This window comes from Myxocyprinus asiaticus, chromosome 10 (assembly GCF_019703515.2).
Source record: "Myxocyprinus asiaticus isolate MX2 ecotype Aquarium Trade chromosome 10, UBuf_Myxa_2, whole genome shotgun sequence".
Taxonomy (NCBI): Eukaryota; Metazoa; Chordata; class Actinopteri; order Cypriniformes; family Catostomidae; genus Myxocyprinus; species Myxocyprinus asiaticus.
The window spans coordinates 3,819,786-3,836,936 of record NC_059353.1 but is presented as its reverse complement, the minus strand read 5'-3'; the positions used below and the strand labels follow the sequence as shown (position 1 = coordinate 3,836,936).

The 17,151-nt window shown below is 36.8% G+C and overlaps 1 protein-coding gene across 5 annotated transcripts in view; it reads right to left on the bottom strand.

Moving 5' to 3' along the window:
• Positions 1-17,151, bottom strand: part of LOC127446819 (myosin light chain kinase, smooth muscle-like) — a 165,320-nt gene that overhangs the window by 83,151 nt on the left and 65,018 nt on the right. For all 5 annotated transcript variants that reach the window (XM_051708069.1, XM_051708070.1, XM_051708066.1 and 2 more), the window contains 5 exons: positions 3,004-3,211; positions 1,204-1,249; positions 553-718; positions 298-463; positions 147-168 (listed from right to left, as the gene is read on the bottom strand). In XM_051708069.1, the coding sequence (XP_051564029.1) occupies positions 147-168; positions 298-463; positions 553-718; positions 1,204-1,249; positions 3,004-3,211 (608 nt within the window). The remainder of the gene's footprint in view (positions 1-146; positions 169-297; positions 464-552; positions 719-1,203; positions 1,250-3,003; positions 3,212-17,151) is intronic.

Sequence of the window (17,151 nt, the reverse complement as noted above, 5' to 3'; positions counted from 1 at the left end):
AAATGGGGGGTGGAGGGTTATACCGACACATATCGATGTGGATCATGTTAAAGTTTATGATGACAGATGCTATTGTAAAAAACTACTTTGTGGACCAAAAGTCTTTGGAATTTTGTGTGCAGCAAATACACAAAGTCTTTACTTACATGGCTTTCTCATTGTCTGCATCTACAACAGAATAAAACATACATGGAAACAAGTATGAGTTTGACTTAAGCTAACTGGATCATTTTCATTGTTTGCTCACATCCATATTGCTCTAGTAATTGTCCTGACAGCTGCAGTTCATTCTGTTACCTTGAACGATGAGTTCAGCGGTGGCAGAGGCTTTGCCGGCACTGTTGGTCACCAGACAGGTGTACACGCCAGCATCCTCAGAGCAAACGTGACAGACCTCTAGGAAGTGCATTCCTGAGCGTTCAAACACATTACAGTGATCTGATGACTGGAGCTTCTCTTCTCCCTGACAAATGAAACAGAGAATTTTCTCACTTCATTAATACTTCAACAAACCTTTCCTGTGATTTCTAATACTCATTACTCATGTCTTACCTTGTACCACTGCACCAGTGGCTGGGGTCGTCCCGTGATCTTGGCTGAGAATTTGCCACTCTGCCCCACTTTGAGATAGAGGCGGGAAGGTTTAGTCACAAACTTTGGGGGGCTTTCACCCCAGATACTGGGTCTGTTCTCTATTGCAGGAACCCCAATACAGCCACTGAGGACAAGAAAACTACTGTAACTTTACTAATTCACACATCTATAGAAATAAATATATCAGATTTACATGTGAAAATCGTAAAATTGGTCCAAATAGGTCCACAGGTGACTAACAGAAATTGTTATATAAAAAGTGTAATTGTGTAAAGTGAAATGTAGTTAATTATGCTTAATTATGTAATTCGCAATGGTCACTGTTGAGCTCTTTGGCCACAATCCCTGATTTCATGGTAACAGCAACTTTTCTGATTGACATATCGCTTCAGAATTGTGGGTAGTACTTTTACTTCACATGCAATGGGATTTTCACTATGTAACCATACATAAAACAGCACTCTCTCCATATCACAACAATAGAATAAACTGTATTATTTAAGAGCGGTAAAGCAAGTTAACTGAAGGATCCGGCATGCTGTATATTCCCTATTCATGCATTAAATGAGACTTTCTTATTGTGAGTGCATGTAGGACTATGTTTCTCACCCAATCCTACTGGAGGAGGGTAGACTGTATTTCTTTCCAGTATTTTCTGTGAGGGATGGAAATGATTATTCATGAAGCTCCAAACAAACTGATATAGAAGTATACACACCAATACAGCAACATAAAGAACTCATTAGAAAGATAAAAGCACATATTTCCTCTTTCTCTGTTTCTCTCGCCGTCTCTCCAATTATAAACATGTTATTATCTGCTGTTGGTTGTAAAATACTTTGCGGCTCCACATGTTTGTGTTTTTGTGAAGTATGCAGGAGGGAGTTTATTAAGCACGTATAAGGCTTTAAATGAGTACACATGTAGCACTGCATCTCTGAACACCACTGCATAAAAGCAATTTGTTTGTAAAGAGTGAAAAATGACAAATGCAGTTTAAACCATATGGTAAACTTTTGACTATATACATGGGTAACCTATGCACAGTTATGTTTATAATATACACGATATTAAACTAATGTTAACTGCACTAGTAAACAGCATTGTGAAACATTAAAGCTGAAATATGAAGTGTGGTAACGATACGTCACATTACAAGAATAATTTTTTTTTTTTTGTGTGTGTTTCTACAAGCTGAATGCAGGTCAACAAAATGATTGTTTAATAACTTAATAGATCCGGACAAAAACAATTCCTTGAATACACCTCAACTTTGAACACTGAAAACATGTTCACCATTGTATAGTCATTTTGTTTTTTGATGTAACAGAAGCAGTAAAAAAATTTAAGCAAAAATTCTTGAAACAAGAAATGTTGAAGTAGTTTGGAAAAATATTGTATTTTAAAAAATTTAAACAGTGAAATATATTTAAATATGATTAATATTTGAAAAGTTTTGTCCACCAAATCAACGTCAGGTGGTGTAACCAGCTATTCTGAAAAAAATAAATGCAAATCCTAAACCACATGACTGCATGTAAAAAAACCAAAACATTTATTTTGGCGATAATTGTCTATTTTCTCAGACATTTTGAAATTGTGAACAAAAAAAAGGCACATTTTGTACAGGTCAAAGGGAGGCACCAAACTTATTTTTTTTATATTTGTGACTCAAATTCATGATATTTGTAAAATAAATAAAAAAAAAAAAGTTTGAAAAGATTTGAACAATTAAGTCGTGTATACTTGCATGTATTTAAGGTGCAAGTAAAGTTTTTTTAATATCTTTTCCTTTTTGGTTGACAATGTTAGTCATTAAATCCTTTTTTACAAAAAAAAAAAAAAAATGCTATTAATGTTTTATGTTTGAAACCAACATGGGCTCAGAGATTAAATTTCTACAAACTTGACACGCGTTTTAAACTAGATAGTTAATTTTTTATTTTTTATCACTTTGGACATCCTTCCGTCAGTGTCTCATGTACATAACTGTGAAATTAAAATGCCGAGGGTGCAAGTAAATCAGCAAACCTGGCAAAAAAAGAAAGATGACAGCTGGTATTTACTGGAAGCATCTAGCATTTATGGTATCATCTAACATTGTGTTATATTGTTCTAATTCCCTGCGTCTTTTAATTTACTTAAACAGATTTATAAGATTCATTCAATTCTACTGATATGATTAAAATAATGAGAATCAAAATCTTTATTGCATGTCTTTGCTGTCTATAAAATGTTACAGACACATGTCTAAAATGCTTTAGCAAATCATGCTCTAATGTGGTTTTAGGTCACCTTTCAAGGCAACAGGCTTATGAAAGAAACGTGGGTCCTGTTATCAGTACCACATCAACCTAACATCTGACACCATCTCAAGCTCCGAGTCTCAGGTCTTTCAAGGTGCTGTACCTTCCACAATGATCTCCACGGTAACCTGGCATTTGCCAGCATCATTGACCGCCTCACAGGAGTAACGCCCTCCATCTTCATCCTGGACCTCACGGACCAGCAAACTGAAGGTTCCTCGAGCACTTTGTTCCATGGAGTAGTGATCTCCAGCCATCAACAGCTTCCCATTCCTAAACCAGCACACCTGCGGCTCTGGAAGACCACGCACCTGACAGACATCACATGTACACAAAGACTCTGTTAAACATTCGCAAACAGAAATCCACACAAACATACCTTATTTTTCACCTTGGGGTTGATTTTTATTCACCTTTTTTTCTTTCTTTTTTTGTTAAATGAAGGTAACATTACACCATCTTGGAAACTTTTGTATCAAGCCTTCATTTAATTTTGCCACTTTGAGTGTTGATTTGCCTGTAGATTTTAATCTCAAGCTCTCAAAACATACTATAAAAATATTGACATTTTTAAAACTACGATAGTTTTGTCGAAATAGCATACAGACCTGTTACTAGCCACCAGCCATAATTACACTGAAGATGCAGCAGTAATCCACACATAAATGCAGAACACAAATGCAGATTGTATTCAGTGCAGTAAAGTTTAGCTTTGTGAATTGATTTTGTACTCTGCTTCAAAAATGTATGTGAATGCACTTTTGTGACTTTTTGTGACGTTGATTCTTAAATATAACTGGTCTGATCTGTTACCATACATTGCCACATAATGCCAAAGAGTAAGAACATTTTAAGTGCCTTTATTTCACTCAGAAACAAATAGGAAAAAATAAAAATCATAGTCATATTTAAACAATACATTTTGTACCATTTACTTTACAATTAAGCAACATTATTTCAAAGTGATAAAGCTTACCATACTCAAATGCATATGGCATTAAATAAACAATTAGGTCAGAAGTAATCAAAAGGCAATCAGATTAGATTACTTTAAAAAAAAAAAAATTACATCTCTGTCGTTTCACGTGTCAGCTTGAGTTCTTGTCTGGTTTTGAACTGCGGTCCTCCTAGTCCAAAGTCCAACGCTCTATGAGTTAAGCTACCGTGCAAACTAATCATATTGGAATAAGTACACTGGCGGCCAAAAATCTGAAATAATGTACAGAATTTGCTGTTTTGGAAGGAATTGGTACTTTAATTCACCAAAGTGGCATTCAACTGATCACAAAGTATAGTCAGGACATTACTGATGTAAAAAAACAGCACCATCACTATTTGAAAAAAGTCATTTTTGATCGAATCTAGACAGGCCCCATTTCCAGCAGCCATCACTCCAACACCTTATCCTTGAGTAATCATGTTAAATTGATAATTTGATACTAGAAAATAACTTGCCATTATATCAAACACAGTTGAAAGCTATTTGGTTCATTAAATGAAGCTTAACATTGTCTTTGTGTTTGTTTTTGAGTTGCCACAGTATGCAATAGACTGACATGTCTTAAGGTCAATATTAGGTCAAAAATGGCAAAAATAAAACGGCTTTCTCTAGAAACTCAGTCAATCATTGTTTTGAGGAGTGAAGGCTATACAATGCTTGAAACTGCCAAAAAACTGAAGATTTCATACAAAAGGTGTACACAACAGTCTTCAAAGACAAAGGACAACTGGCTCTAACAAGGACAGAAAGAGATGTGGAAGGCCAGATGTACAACTAAACAAGAGGATAAGTACATCAGAGTCTCTAGTTTGAGAAATAGACACCTCACATGTCCTCAGCTGACAGCTTCATTGAATTCTACCCACTCAACACCAGTTTCATGTACAACAGTAAAGAGCAGACTCAGGGGTGCAGGCCTTATGGGAAGAATTGCAAAGAAAAAGCCACTTTTGAAACAGAAAAACAAAAAGAAAAGGTTAGAGTGGGCAAAGAAACACAGACATTGGACAACAGATAATTGGAAAAGAGTGTTATGGATCTGAACCCCATTGAGCTTTTGTGGGATGAGCTAGACTGTAAGGTGCGTGAGAAGTGCCCGACAAGACAGCCACATCTATGGCAAGTGCTACAGGAAGTGTGGGGTGAAATGTCACCTGAGTATCTGGACAAACTGACAGCTAGAATGCCAAGGATCTGCAAAGCTGTCATTGCTGCACGTGGAGGATTTTTTATGAGAACTCTTTGAAGTAGTTTAAGAAGTTCTGAACATTTTTCTCAAATTGTAATAGTAATTTTTCACATTATTAATGTCCATTGTGATCAGCTGAATGCCACTTTGGTGAATAGAAGTACCAATTTCTTTCCATAAGAGCAAAATATGTACATTATTCCAAACTTTTGGCCACCAGTGTACTTGCAACTGGAATATTCTCCCAAAAAAAACTGATAGAATGCCTAAAGGAGGTCTTTGACCGAAACGCTGTAAGGTATTACAGATTTAAAAGCTATACGACAGTGTGCAAGCTTTTTCTTTGAGAACTTTCATGAATTTACGTCAGACCGGCTTTGAGCGATTTAAACATTCTTTCTACTCATGTTTCATGAATAAGGACCTTTAATCATAATTAATATAATCATTTTTCGTGGTTAATCGTGATAAATGACAGATTTGGAAAATGCTGCAATTTGACTATGTATTTCTTTTCCTGTCAAAATGTATTTCCATGTTAGGATTTTTATTTTATTTTTTATTAACATTTTCCAAACAAAGCCTTCCACAATATAAAGACAGAAATGCATTAAAACAGCGTCAACTCAAGTAAAATTAAATGTTTCCCATAGTCTAAGTGGGAATTTGACTAATTGAAAGAACTAGTCCTCACAGTGTAGGTTGCATTTTCATTGCAATGGGTAGTAGGTCTCTTAAACTCTCATCCTCCACAATGTTAATCTGCTGCTAGACTGTGGCCATCCGCTTTGCTAGAGCAATCGTGAAGCCGCGTTCATGATTCACGTCAGAGCGTCATCGCCAGTGTCAAGCACCGCTTTGAACTCCATGAAAAGTATCTTTTCATATCGTTCTGTATTTTGGTGATAGTTAAGACTTGATGTGCTTCTGTGGTAATAAAAATGCGCCTTTATCCCATCTGGGCTTGTTTTGTTCAACAAAGTGTTGAGGTCTGTTTTTCATCATTTGATCACTGACACGCTGTTGTGGGTGTCTGGGGTGTGCGCGTCAGTGTAATGACTCCATGCGGATACATCGCAAAGGTTCCACCCTACTCCGACCAGTGTATATGGTGGTTTATGCTTTTTTTAAATAAATGCGTTCATCGCGATTAAAAAAAAAAAATTACGTGTTAAACTTTTTAAATGAATCGAATGCGCTAACACATTAACTTTGACATCTCTACAAATTATTATTGGTTTTACTAAACCGTTACTAATAAATGGCTAAAATCTTAAAATAGGCAAATTGACTGTTAGAAGATGCCGATTGTCAGCGAGTCATAACGTAGCCGATCCTAGGTACCAGAACTCTTGTAAACATGTCAACTTCCTGTGTGATCATGTTGTATTACAGTACTTGCAGTAAACTTCATGTTCAGAGAGATTTACTGTAACTTAAACGTGCAAAACAAACCAATATTATGAATTTGGTAGGTTGAACTTTCACATTAGAACAAGGGGATATAGAATATTTTAGACATTTATTAGTAACAGCTTTGTAAATCCAGTACAAATTAGCCTTACTTCCTGGCTTAATATTGTTTAGTAAACTTGATGCATGATAAATTATGGCTAAGATAGCCTCTCTCCATATTCAGTTAATTAATTGTCTTATTCATGCTTTACTAGTGCATTATTGTGGACCCTTAAAATAGTGTTACCAAAGAAAAACAAATGTGAAATTTCATTTTTGGATATGAAGGTCTTTAAAATAGAGCTGAAAACTTTACCAGGCCTTCATTTATTATTTATGGAACTTTTCAAATGTAATGTATAGATTTTTTCCGTTTTAGCCCCGTCCCAGACGTGAAATGGATGAAAATCCATTATAAAAAAAAATAAAATTACTACATGTTTAAAACTTTGAAAATCTAAAAAAAGTGTGAAAAACCATTTCAAGATTTACTGTATAATTATTTTATCCATTTTTCAAAAACTGTCCCATAGTTGTGGCATCACTTTCACCACACCAAACAATTTCCCTCCTAAAAGTTAGTGTACTTGTTATTCAAGTGGACAAGTGTCAGTAAAGAGCATGCTTGATAAAATTAGACAAGTGATGTTTGAAGACAAAGAAAAATCAAGGTAAATGTCACTTGTGAACAGAATATTTTTTTATTGGCCATCATTGCCAGTCAGGGCCGTTGCTAGTGGGGTGAAACGTAGTGACAATTCTAGAGGCTAACAAAAACTCCAGTTGTTCACTACACTATGACTAAATGATCATAGATACAGCATGTATGCCTTAAGTTATATCAAAAAAAAAAAAAAAAAGCAATATTGGAGAAATAAGTCTTCAAAATCACTGTCACCCATCTCTTCCCTTCCTAAAAATGGTTTAGTCTCAATCGTTTGCTCATGCTTAATATAAATGGCCTCAGGATGAAGAGCGACCCGAAAAAAAAGGAAAGTCCCACCCCAACCAGTGAACACCACCAATCAGCTTTTAGAATATTGATGCTTTTCTGAGAACAGTTTTGGTTTCCACTATGGAGATTCTGCACCGACGCAAAGTTAAATAAATTAGTGGGTATGACTGGAGACTAAGAGACACACACTAGAAATAATAAAAAACACAAAATTCTGGATACCAGAAACAAGTGGAAAAAGAATGAGTGGGAGGCCAGGAGAACTGAGGAGCCCAGTCTATTAAGACATTCTTTTTCAAGACAGGTTAAGCCGTGCCCCCCCCTTTTTTTCTTTACGCGATTTTTGGTCAGATTTTGCTGTTGCAGACAGATTTCCCGGTGTCTGCGACAAAACCCCTGGATCGCAGCCAAATCAGTGCTTGCTACGGTCGGTAAGTATTCTTCTTAAGATAATCTTTCACTGTACATCTTGACAGCAGTGTCCTTGGCGACCATGACTTGAAGCTCGATTATACTTCCTATAGCACCATCTAGCGCTCAGTCTGTGCATGCATCAAGCACTAAGAAGTGTAATAGAGCTTGAAATCATGATCGTGCCAAGAGACTGCAATGGTAGGATGCAAAGAAAAACGAGTTGCCTTTCGGTCTGTTCTACCAACTAGAATGCTTCAAAAGATACGGATTAAACCACTGGAGTCTTATGGATTACTTTTATGCTGACTATCTCCTTTTTGGACCTTCAAAGCTCTGGATACCATTCACAGTGTTCAGCAGACATCTGGGATGCATGAGGTTTTTTTTTTTTCTTTTTAAACAGACTTAGGCCTAACTAATTCTCTCACTGAATCTGCACAAACCACATACAAACAAACAAACAAACAAACCGATCAGTAGTAATTAGCAAGCATGCAAACAAGTATGTGAGATAATGGACTGCTGTCACAGGCATTTTTGTGCGACCACATGAAACTGTTGGCTGAAACAGGCCAAGTCTGTGTTCTGTAACTAAAATGTGAGGTTAAGACTGAGCTTCGACAAACACAAACAACATTCTGGACATGATTAAAACCCAGTGAACAGCATCAGGAACAGCCTTCATTATTAGCTACTCTAATCAACACCACTGACCTGCTTACAGAGAGACAGTGTATTTTCTTGATTTTTGAGAATGTTAAATGTGATTAGTGGTGTGATGAACTAAGGATTTATGTCAGAGAGAAAAAAAAAAATAAGTGTTAAAATGACAAGTTTCATTATTCTTTCTAAAGACTGGTCAAAATCATGAGATTATTCACTATGTTATACTATTGAAACAGTTTTTTGGTAAAAAAAAAAAAATCTGCATATATTATATATATATATATATATATATATAAAATCATGTTAATCTCTCCATTTTTGCATACTTTCAAGAACAGTTTGCACTGTATCTTTCTACGTAGGTAATCACTGAGGGTTTGTAAGGCAGTATTCTGTGCTTTGGGACAATATTTATTGTGAAGTGCAATCAACAAATTTGAATTGAATGTTTCTTCTCAGGTTAATAAATATAACATTATGGGTAGAAAAAAAAAGATGTCAATTTAATACAAAGTAAATGTTTCGGATAATATTTTACTAATTTGTTTCAGCTTAGTACAATGACAACATAAGTTCATTTTAGTTTAGTTTAATTTTAGTTAACTTTGTTAATTTTCCAAACAATTTGTTGCCTTTATATTATAATTTCATGCTTGGTGTTTAACACAGTATGTCCCTATACATGAAAATACTGTTTATACATTGGCAAGAAAAAGTATATGATTGTGAACCCTTAGGAATTAGCTTGTTTTCTGCATGAATTGGTCATAAAATGTGATCATCTTCAAAGTCACAAGTACAGACAAACACAATGTGCTTAAGCCAACAACACACAAACTTAAAATTATAACCTTTCATGTCTTTACTGAACACATCCCATTAAACATTCACAGTGCTGTGGAAAAAGTGAACCTTTGCATTTAATAACTGGTCGATCTTCCTTTGGCAGCAATAACCTCAAAGTGTTTCCGGTACAACACTCAGAAGGAATTTTTGACCATTCTCCATGTCTGGTGTGAATGGCTCTCTTGAGGTCATTCCACAGCATCTCTATTGGGTTAAGGTCTGGACTCTGACTGGGACACTCCAAAAAGGTAGATTTTTTGTTTTTCCAAATCATTCTGTAGTGGATTTACTTTGATGTTAAAGGTCATTGTCCTGCTGCATCACCCAACTTCTTCTGAGCTTCAGCTGGTGCACAACCACCCTGACATTATCCTGTAGAATATCTTGATACATTTGGGAATAAATTTCTCCTGATGATGGCAAGCAGTCCAGACCCCGAAGCAGCAAAGCAGCCCTAAATCATGATGTACTTCAACTTTGGGATGATGTTTTCATGTTGATATGCGGTGCTCATTTTTATGCCATATGTAGTGTTCACACAATTCAACCTTAGCTTCATCAGTCCACAAAACATTTTCCCAGCGGCTTCCTTTTGTGATGTCCTGCCATAGACACCATGCATGTTTAACATTTTCCGTAGTAGACTCATGAACAGAGATGTTAATCAGTTCCAATGATTCATTCAATTCTTTAGCCGTCACTCTTGGGTTCTTTTTTACCTCATTGAGTATTCTGCAGTGTGCCCTTTGATTTATCTTGACTGGACGGCCACTTCTAGGGAGAGTAGCCACAGTACTAAATCATCTCCGTTTATAGACGGTTTGTCTAACTGTGGACAGATGAATATTTAAGCTCACCAAGATAACTTTGTAACCCTTTCCAGTGTTATGCAAAGCAACAATTCTTGATCGTGGGTCTTCCGAGATCTCAGTTGCGAGGCATGGCCATGTCAGCAGATACTTCTTGTGAATAGCAAACTCAAAATATTTGAGTGCTTTGTATAAGTCAAAGTAGCTCTAACCCGCACCTCCAATCTAGTTTCATTAATGCCAGGATTGCCAATTTCTGACTCTAATTAGCCTTTTTCCCCTCCCAATTTGGAATGCCCAATTCCCAATGTGGTCGAGTAGTGATTCACCTCAGTCCAGGTGGCGGAGGACGAATCTCAGTTGCCTCCGCGTCCGAGACCGTCAACCTGCGCATCTTATCACGTGGCTTGAGTGCGTTGCCAGGGAGACATAGCTTCACGGCATCCACGCTCAACTCACCACGCACCCCACCGAGAACGGACCACATTATATTGACCACGAGGAGGTTACCCCATGTGACTCTAGCCTCCCTAGCAACTGGGCCAATTTGGTTGCTTAGGAGACCTGGCTGGAGTCACAATTAGCTTTTGTTGACATCATTAGGCTAGGGGTTCACATACTTTTTCAGACCTACACTGTGAATGTTTAAATTATGTATTCAATATGCAATACAATACAAGAACAATACAAAAGTTTGTTGTTAGTTAAAACAGATTGTGTTTGTTCATTATTGTAACTAAGATGATCAAACCAGATAAGACAAATTTATAAATAATTGCAGATAATTCCCAAGGGTTCACATACTTTTTCTTGCCACTGTAGCTGCCTTTATACTTAAGGGGGTCCCTTAAAAAGCAAATCATCAATTTTGGGGGTCCTTGGCATAAAAAAAAAACCCCTTGTAACAGTTCAATGGAATGAGGAAGCATGAGATGGCGATTCCAACTCAAGAAGGTCTCTTTATTAATGCACAAAACAAACACGTTCACATAAGGTGTAACGGAGAAGCTCCAATCTGGTAATCACACACAGCGTCAGGTCTCACTCTCTTTCATCTCACACTGAGGACTGGCACTTTATTTCCCCTGTCTCTCACGCCAAACACAGAAACAAGCAATTACCAGCAGTTTACCTCAGGTGAGAACCCTTACCGATTTCTTTCCAGACAAATGATCGACCATGCCCTCGCCTCCGCACCCCTGCTTTAAAGTACCATGGAATACAATGTTAAACACCACCACAATGATGTAAGGGGGTGTTGTGGGTGGTTGCTATGCAGTTGCAAAAGGGTTGTTCTGAGTGGTTTTAAGCGTGTTGCCAAGTGTTTGACGGTGTTTCTAGGTGATGGCTAGATGGTTGCTTTACCCTGCTTTGCTTAAAGTCAGAAGCATCCACCCCAATGTCTCTGATATTCTGGTCCCTAGAAAAATCCAGCAGGTCTCAAACATTGTGGCCGTGGCAACATTTTTGCCAAAATAAATTGTGCCTTAATACATGTTTAGCTGCAGTTTCCCAGTGAAATGTCCAGCGGGGGGCACCAAAAGCAAGTGAACTGGTGTCGTAATCAGACGAGGTTAAAGTGAATATTAGATGGAGGTTTTAATGAGTGAAACTTCCTCCCTAACCTAAAACTTTAAACTAAACCTAACTTTTAAAACCAAATGAGAGGTGATCAAGACATCCTCACTCTAAAACCACCTAAATCTAACAGTGTCAAAAAAACAAGATGAAAAAAAATGTAAAGCACATTTTCTGAAGCAACCACGTCATTTCATGTCACTTCTTTGACACTCATCTCACGTGTCAGCTTGTGTGCCTGACTGGTCTCGAACATCAGTGTTCCAAGTCCAAGGTCCAACACTATGATGTGAGCTACTGTGGAGGTTAATCACATTGGAATAAGTGTGTAAAATGTAGGAGAGTCTGTAATACAAGCTTTAAAATGTATCGTCTTCCAAATTATACGTTATTGTAAGGGTTTCGACATTATAACATAAGAGTGTGCGAGTAATAGAGCGAAAAAATAAATGTTTATAAACTTATAATTAGCTGCTGTAGTTGTGATGTGTGAAACTGAATAAAAAAATAGTTGTAGCGCCTCGTGTTAGGAAAGTAGAATTTGAATTTAAAACGAAAAGTAGAATTTGGCATGTAAAAGTCAGTTTGCAAAAATTTTGTAATAACGTTCATTCTATGAGACTAGGTTGGAGAACTCATGAAAATTACGTGACTGGCAAGATTTTTGAAAAATTATATGTATTGTGGCAGTTATGATTTTAAATGTCCACTGTTTGGCACTAAAAGAAAGTTAAATTTTTTTTTCCAGGTTAATGCTGAGTTTAAAATCAACAAAACCTACTTCCCTACCCTAAACCGATAGTGTGAGAAAATGCAACTGAAGCAACCATGTCATTTTATAGTGCTTCTGACATTTTCAGCTGCATCAAGTCCAACGCTCTGTTTCGCTACTGCGCAATTTGATCGCACTTGAATACGCATGTTGATGTAGTTGGTTATGTAATGCAACCGTTAAAATGTATCGCCTTACAAGTCATGAGCTATATTAAAAGTGTTTAGATGTCATGAGATAACATTGTGTGAGGAACAGAGTGAACTGATAATCTGCCTTTTTACTTGTGATTTGTATGAAAGTGAAAGTCATTGTTTCAGCACCTCTAGTGTTAATTTCACCAGTAAACTGCAGCGATACATGCAACAAACCTTGTTAAAGTCATTTCACAAAAATGTAGGTATGGTGACGTGATTCTTTGAGACCAGGCCTTAGCAAGCACCGCTAATCATGCGTTTTTTTTTTTATTAAAAAATAAACACACACTAATGATTGGGTTAAGAAAAATAAACGTATCTCAACATCCTTTAAACAATATACATTGAGCAAACTTGCATAAGATACTGTATTAAGACTTGTTTTCTGAGAATATATTTTCTTAAACCAATCATTACATTTTTTTGTTTTGTTTGTTTTAATCATAAACCCAGTGTTGGGCAAGCTACTCCAAAAATGTAGCTAGCTAAGCTACCAACTTCTCAACAGAAAAATTAGTTCAGCTAAGCTAAAAGCTATACTTCAGAGAAAGTAGCAAGTTACACGGCAAAAGTAGCTTGCTACATTTAAGCTACTTAATTTTCTTCTTCAACCGCAGATGCACGGAGCATCTGACAAATTCACATGATGTTTATCAAAGCCATGGTACAGTATATTACAGTTTAGTACAATACAATATACAATACAGTATGGTGGGGGCCTGGGTAGCTCAACGAGTATTGAAGCTGACTTCCACCCCTGGAGTCGTGAGTTTGAATCCAGGGTGTGATGAGTGACTCCAGCCAGGTCTCCTAAGCAACCAAATTGGCCTGGTTGCTAGAGAGGGTAGAGTTACATGGGGTAACCTCCTCGTGGTCGCTATGTGTGGTTCACGCTGTTGGTGGGGTGCATGACGTGGAGAATAGCGTGGGCCTCCACACGTGCTACAACAAGCCACATAATAAGATGCGCGGACTGATGGTCTCAGACGCGGAGGCAATCACCTCGCAGAGGCATTCGTCCTCCACCACCCGGATTGAGTCATTGCGCCACCACGAGGACAGTGCATTGGGAATTGGACATTCCAAGTTGGGGAGAAAAGAGAAAACAAAAAAAAAAAACAGTATGGTGCAATATGTACTGTATGTGCACGTAAAATACATTTAAATTAATAGACATGCTACCTATACAAACCCACGTGTTCAATATGAAAAACCTATTTTTAGATTTATACTACTCACTCTACAAACCCATACCCATTTAAACAGTTTAATTTGCACATTCCTAAAAACTCTGCGTACATACAGTATACTGTAAATCTTATCCTGTAATTCTGTCTAGCTGTTGTATTTATGTACTGGAAGCTTTTATTAAAAGGCCAAATTCCTTGTGTTTGAGTGGGGCAATAATGTGATTTCTGATGGCATCAGATGGTAATACCGTAGTACCTTGAAATACAACTACCAATATTTACATACCATGCTTCAAAGTAATTTTTTTGTGTTTGTGTAGGCTAATATGTAGGGCTGGAAATCGAATCCAAATAGAATAGATTCTGAGACTATGGGAATTGAGAATAGACTCAACGTTGGAATCAACTCCTTTCTTTTCGGGGAAACCGGTTGACATTTTTAGACTGTTTATTTCCTCAACCACAGAACTACTACACATTTCAGAGGCCTAACAGCACAAACAATTTACAAAATGGCTGCATCTTGACTATCATCAACTTGACTGAGTCTTTTGTACTCCGTCAGCATCTGTAAATCTGCTCCGTTTGTTCATCTGTATTCGCAATCACACAAGTCCTTCAACATATCTGCTTTCCAGACCTGTATTGTTTGCCGGTATTTTTACTTTGGATTAAAATAAAGTAACATGCCAAATTTGTGACAGTAAATTGGCAAACAAAAACAACTTCCCGATGTTACAACACAAGTCTGCAACAAGGAGATGGCAGAGTTGAGTTAGCTTCCCAGATCACATCAATAAATCGGTATGTTCAAGTTTAAATGATCAATGTGGTACACTTATAAAAGTGAAAAATGTAACACTTCTCTACTCTTTCTGGACATTAAGTGTTTTAAAACCTTTTACTAATTTTTTTTTTAATTAGCCTACATTTTACCCAATTTTACATTAAATTATTTTCTGAAATTAAGTTCAAAAACAACATTTTTAAAATACATGTTATAAAATATTTTTTAACTTGCTAATCAAAAATATACCTTCGCTACTGAAGTTACTTGATATAAAAACTAGCAAAGCTAACACCTCGCTACTCAGAAATGTAGTTAAGCTGATAGCTTCTCTATTTATAACAAAGCTACTGCCCATCACTGCATAAACCTAACAATATTTTGGGAATTTTATGCTTAAAACAAGAAAAAAAACGATATGCCAATGGGTTAAGAAAAATAAACTATTCAAGATATATTCTCCGAAAATATGTCTTAAGTGTCTTATGCAAGTTTGCTCAAGAAAAATGTATATTGTTTTAAGGATGTTTAGATATGTTTACTAGAGTTCAGTTTTACTGATGCATCAAAACTGAGTTACTTTTTGGAACTTTCAGTTATCAGCAAAAGTCAATAGTTGCAGATAGTTTTTATTATTCCTCTGTTTCCGGTGTCATTCCACAGTTTAAAACGGTTCAACAGTAGTGGCCTCTAGAGGAGAAACCTTTAACTCCACGTAGAGTTTGTTGTGCCACATAACTAGATGATGCACAGAGCCAGATACTTAAGATGATTTAAAACATTTACAGAACAAAGCCAAGTATACTTTACATCATTATATTATATATAAAATTAGTCATAATACAATAAATCATTTGAGACACACACACAAAAAAAAAAATATATTGTAGGCAATTTGATCATTTTCAATAAATAATTGCTGCATTAGAGAACTGTATGTTTGCCAAAAAGGTGGAGAGCATGCTAACATTAGCTGCTTGAATGGTTTGAACAATGTTACAAAGTCAAGGATTGAAACTGCTCACCTTTCGTCTTAATTTGCCATTTTGAAAAAAATGTCACGTATGATTCATGAAAATCATAGAGATTTTATTTTTGGGGGTTGAGAGGGTTCCAATTTGTTAAAGTTTATAAAAATGAGCACTCCGAAGAGGTTAAGTAGATATATGTTAATCATAATTTCATGTTAATATACATGATCTACACTGTATTTATTAGCCTATGACGACAATATTTACTTTGTAGTGTTTTTATATGTAGTGTAATACATTGTAGATGATTGTCAAGGCCAAAGTATACTTCAGTTGTCCGCATATCGATGTGATCGCTCCGCACACAGCATGCGTGACAAATTTCGTCATCAGCACAGCTGCTTGGCCTGACCTCACGCTACCCAGATTTTCCTTGACCGACGGACGCGGTCCTCGTCTGTGTGCATCGTCGCAACATGCGCTGGCCATTGACTGTACTAAAAAAAGAGAATCACAAACCACAGTAGTGCGCACGCGTTGAACGCATTCGTATATGTTCGCAGTCAGAAAAGTATACTTTGGAAGGCAACACGGTCGGCCAGGCCTGAAGAGTGCATGCTTTGAGTTAGGAGCACACAGACAGGTCAAAATAAGAGTCACAGGTGTATTGCAGGCTTGTTCATGCTAAAAGTAGGGCTGGGCAATAGAACAATCTCAATATTTATTGCGAAAAAAATAAATAAATCCACAATATCAATGATAAGCCTTTGAGTAATTTTCTATATTTTTCCAGTGTTCTACATCTAAACGCAAGCTTTCTCAGACTGTATGAAGTTGCTAACAAGTTGCTAACAATTAGGCTACACCAGTCACCACGGGTCAGGACCCCAGATTGATTCCATATGGAAAGCAAGACATCATGACGACGACTGCGCCCCCTCATCATCTCTAGTGAGCAGTGCGAAAAAAACAGTGCTGTGTACACTAGATCTGATCTTTCTGCGCTGTATTAAATATTTTTCACGAGTAGCCTCTTTTCCCCGCATGCGAGTAGATACGAGGCGCCACATAAGTTAACGTGGTTTCAGAGCGCCTTTAGACCATAAAGTTTTTTCCTTCTAAATTTAGCTTTAAACAAATAGTTTTCTGTTCTAATTTTGTGAAATTAAATCATACATGTCATCATCTCTGGCATGGATGACAAGGGAAGATAATAAAATTACTAGTCTGTAGCCTAGTCTTTATCACTTTAAAATATAAAAATGGTTCATTCAGACTTTTACATTTTCTAAATTCTCTCTCAGGGGATACCCCTGAACCCCATACAGTATCAGTCCTCAGCCACAAGGGCTTCTATGCCCCCATACTTGGGTATCTGAATGTAACGAAAGAAAAATAATTTGCATGAAATACGCTATCATT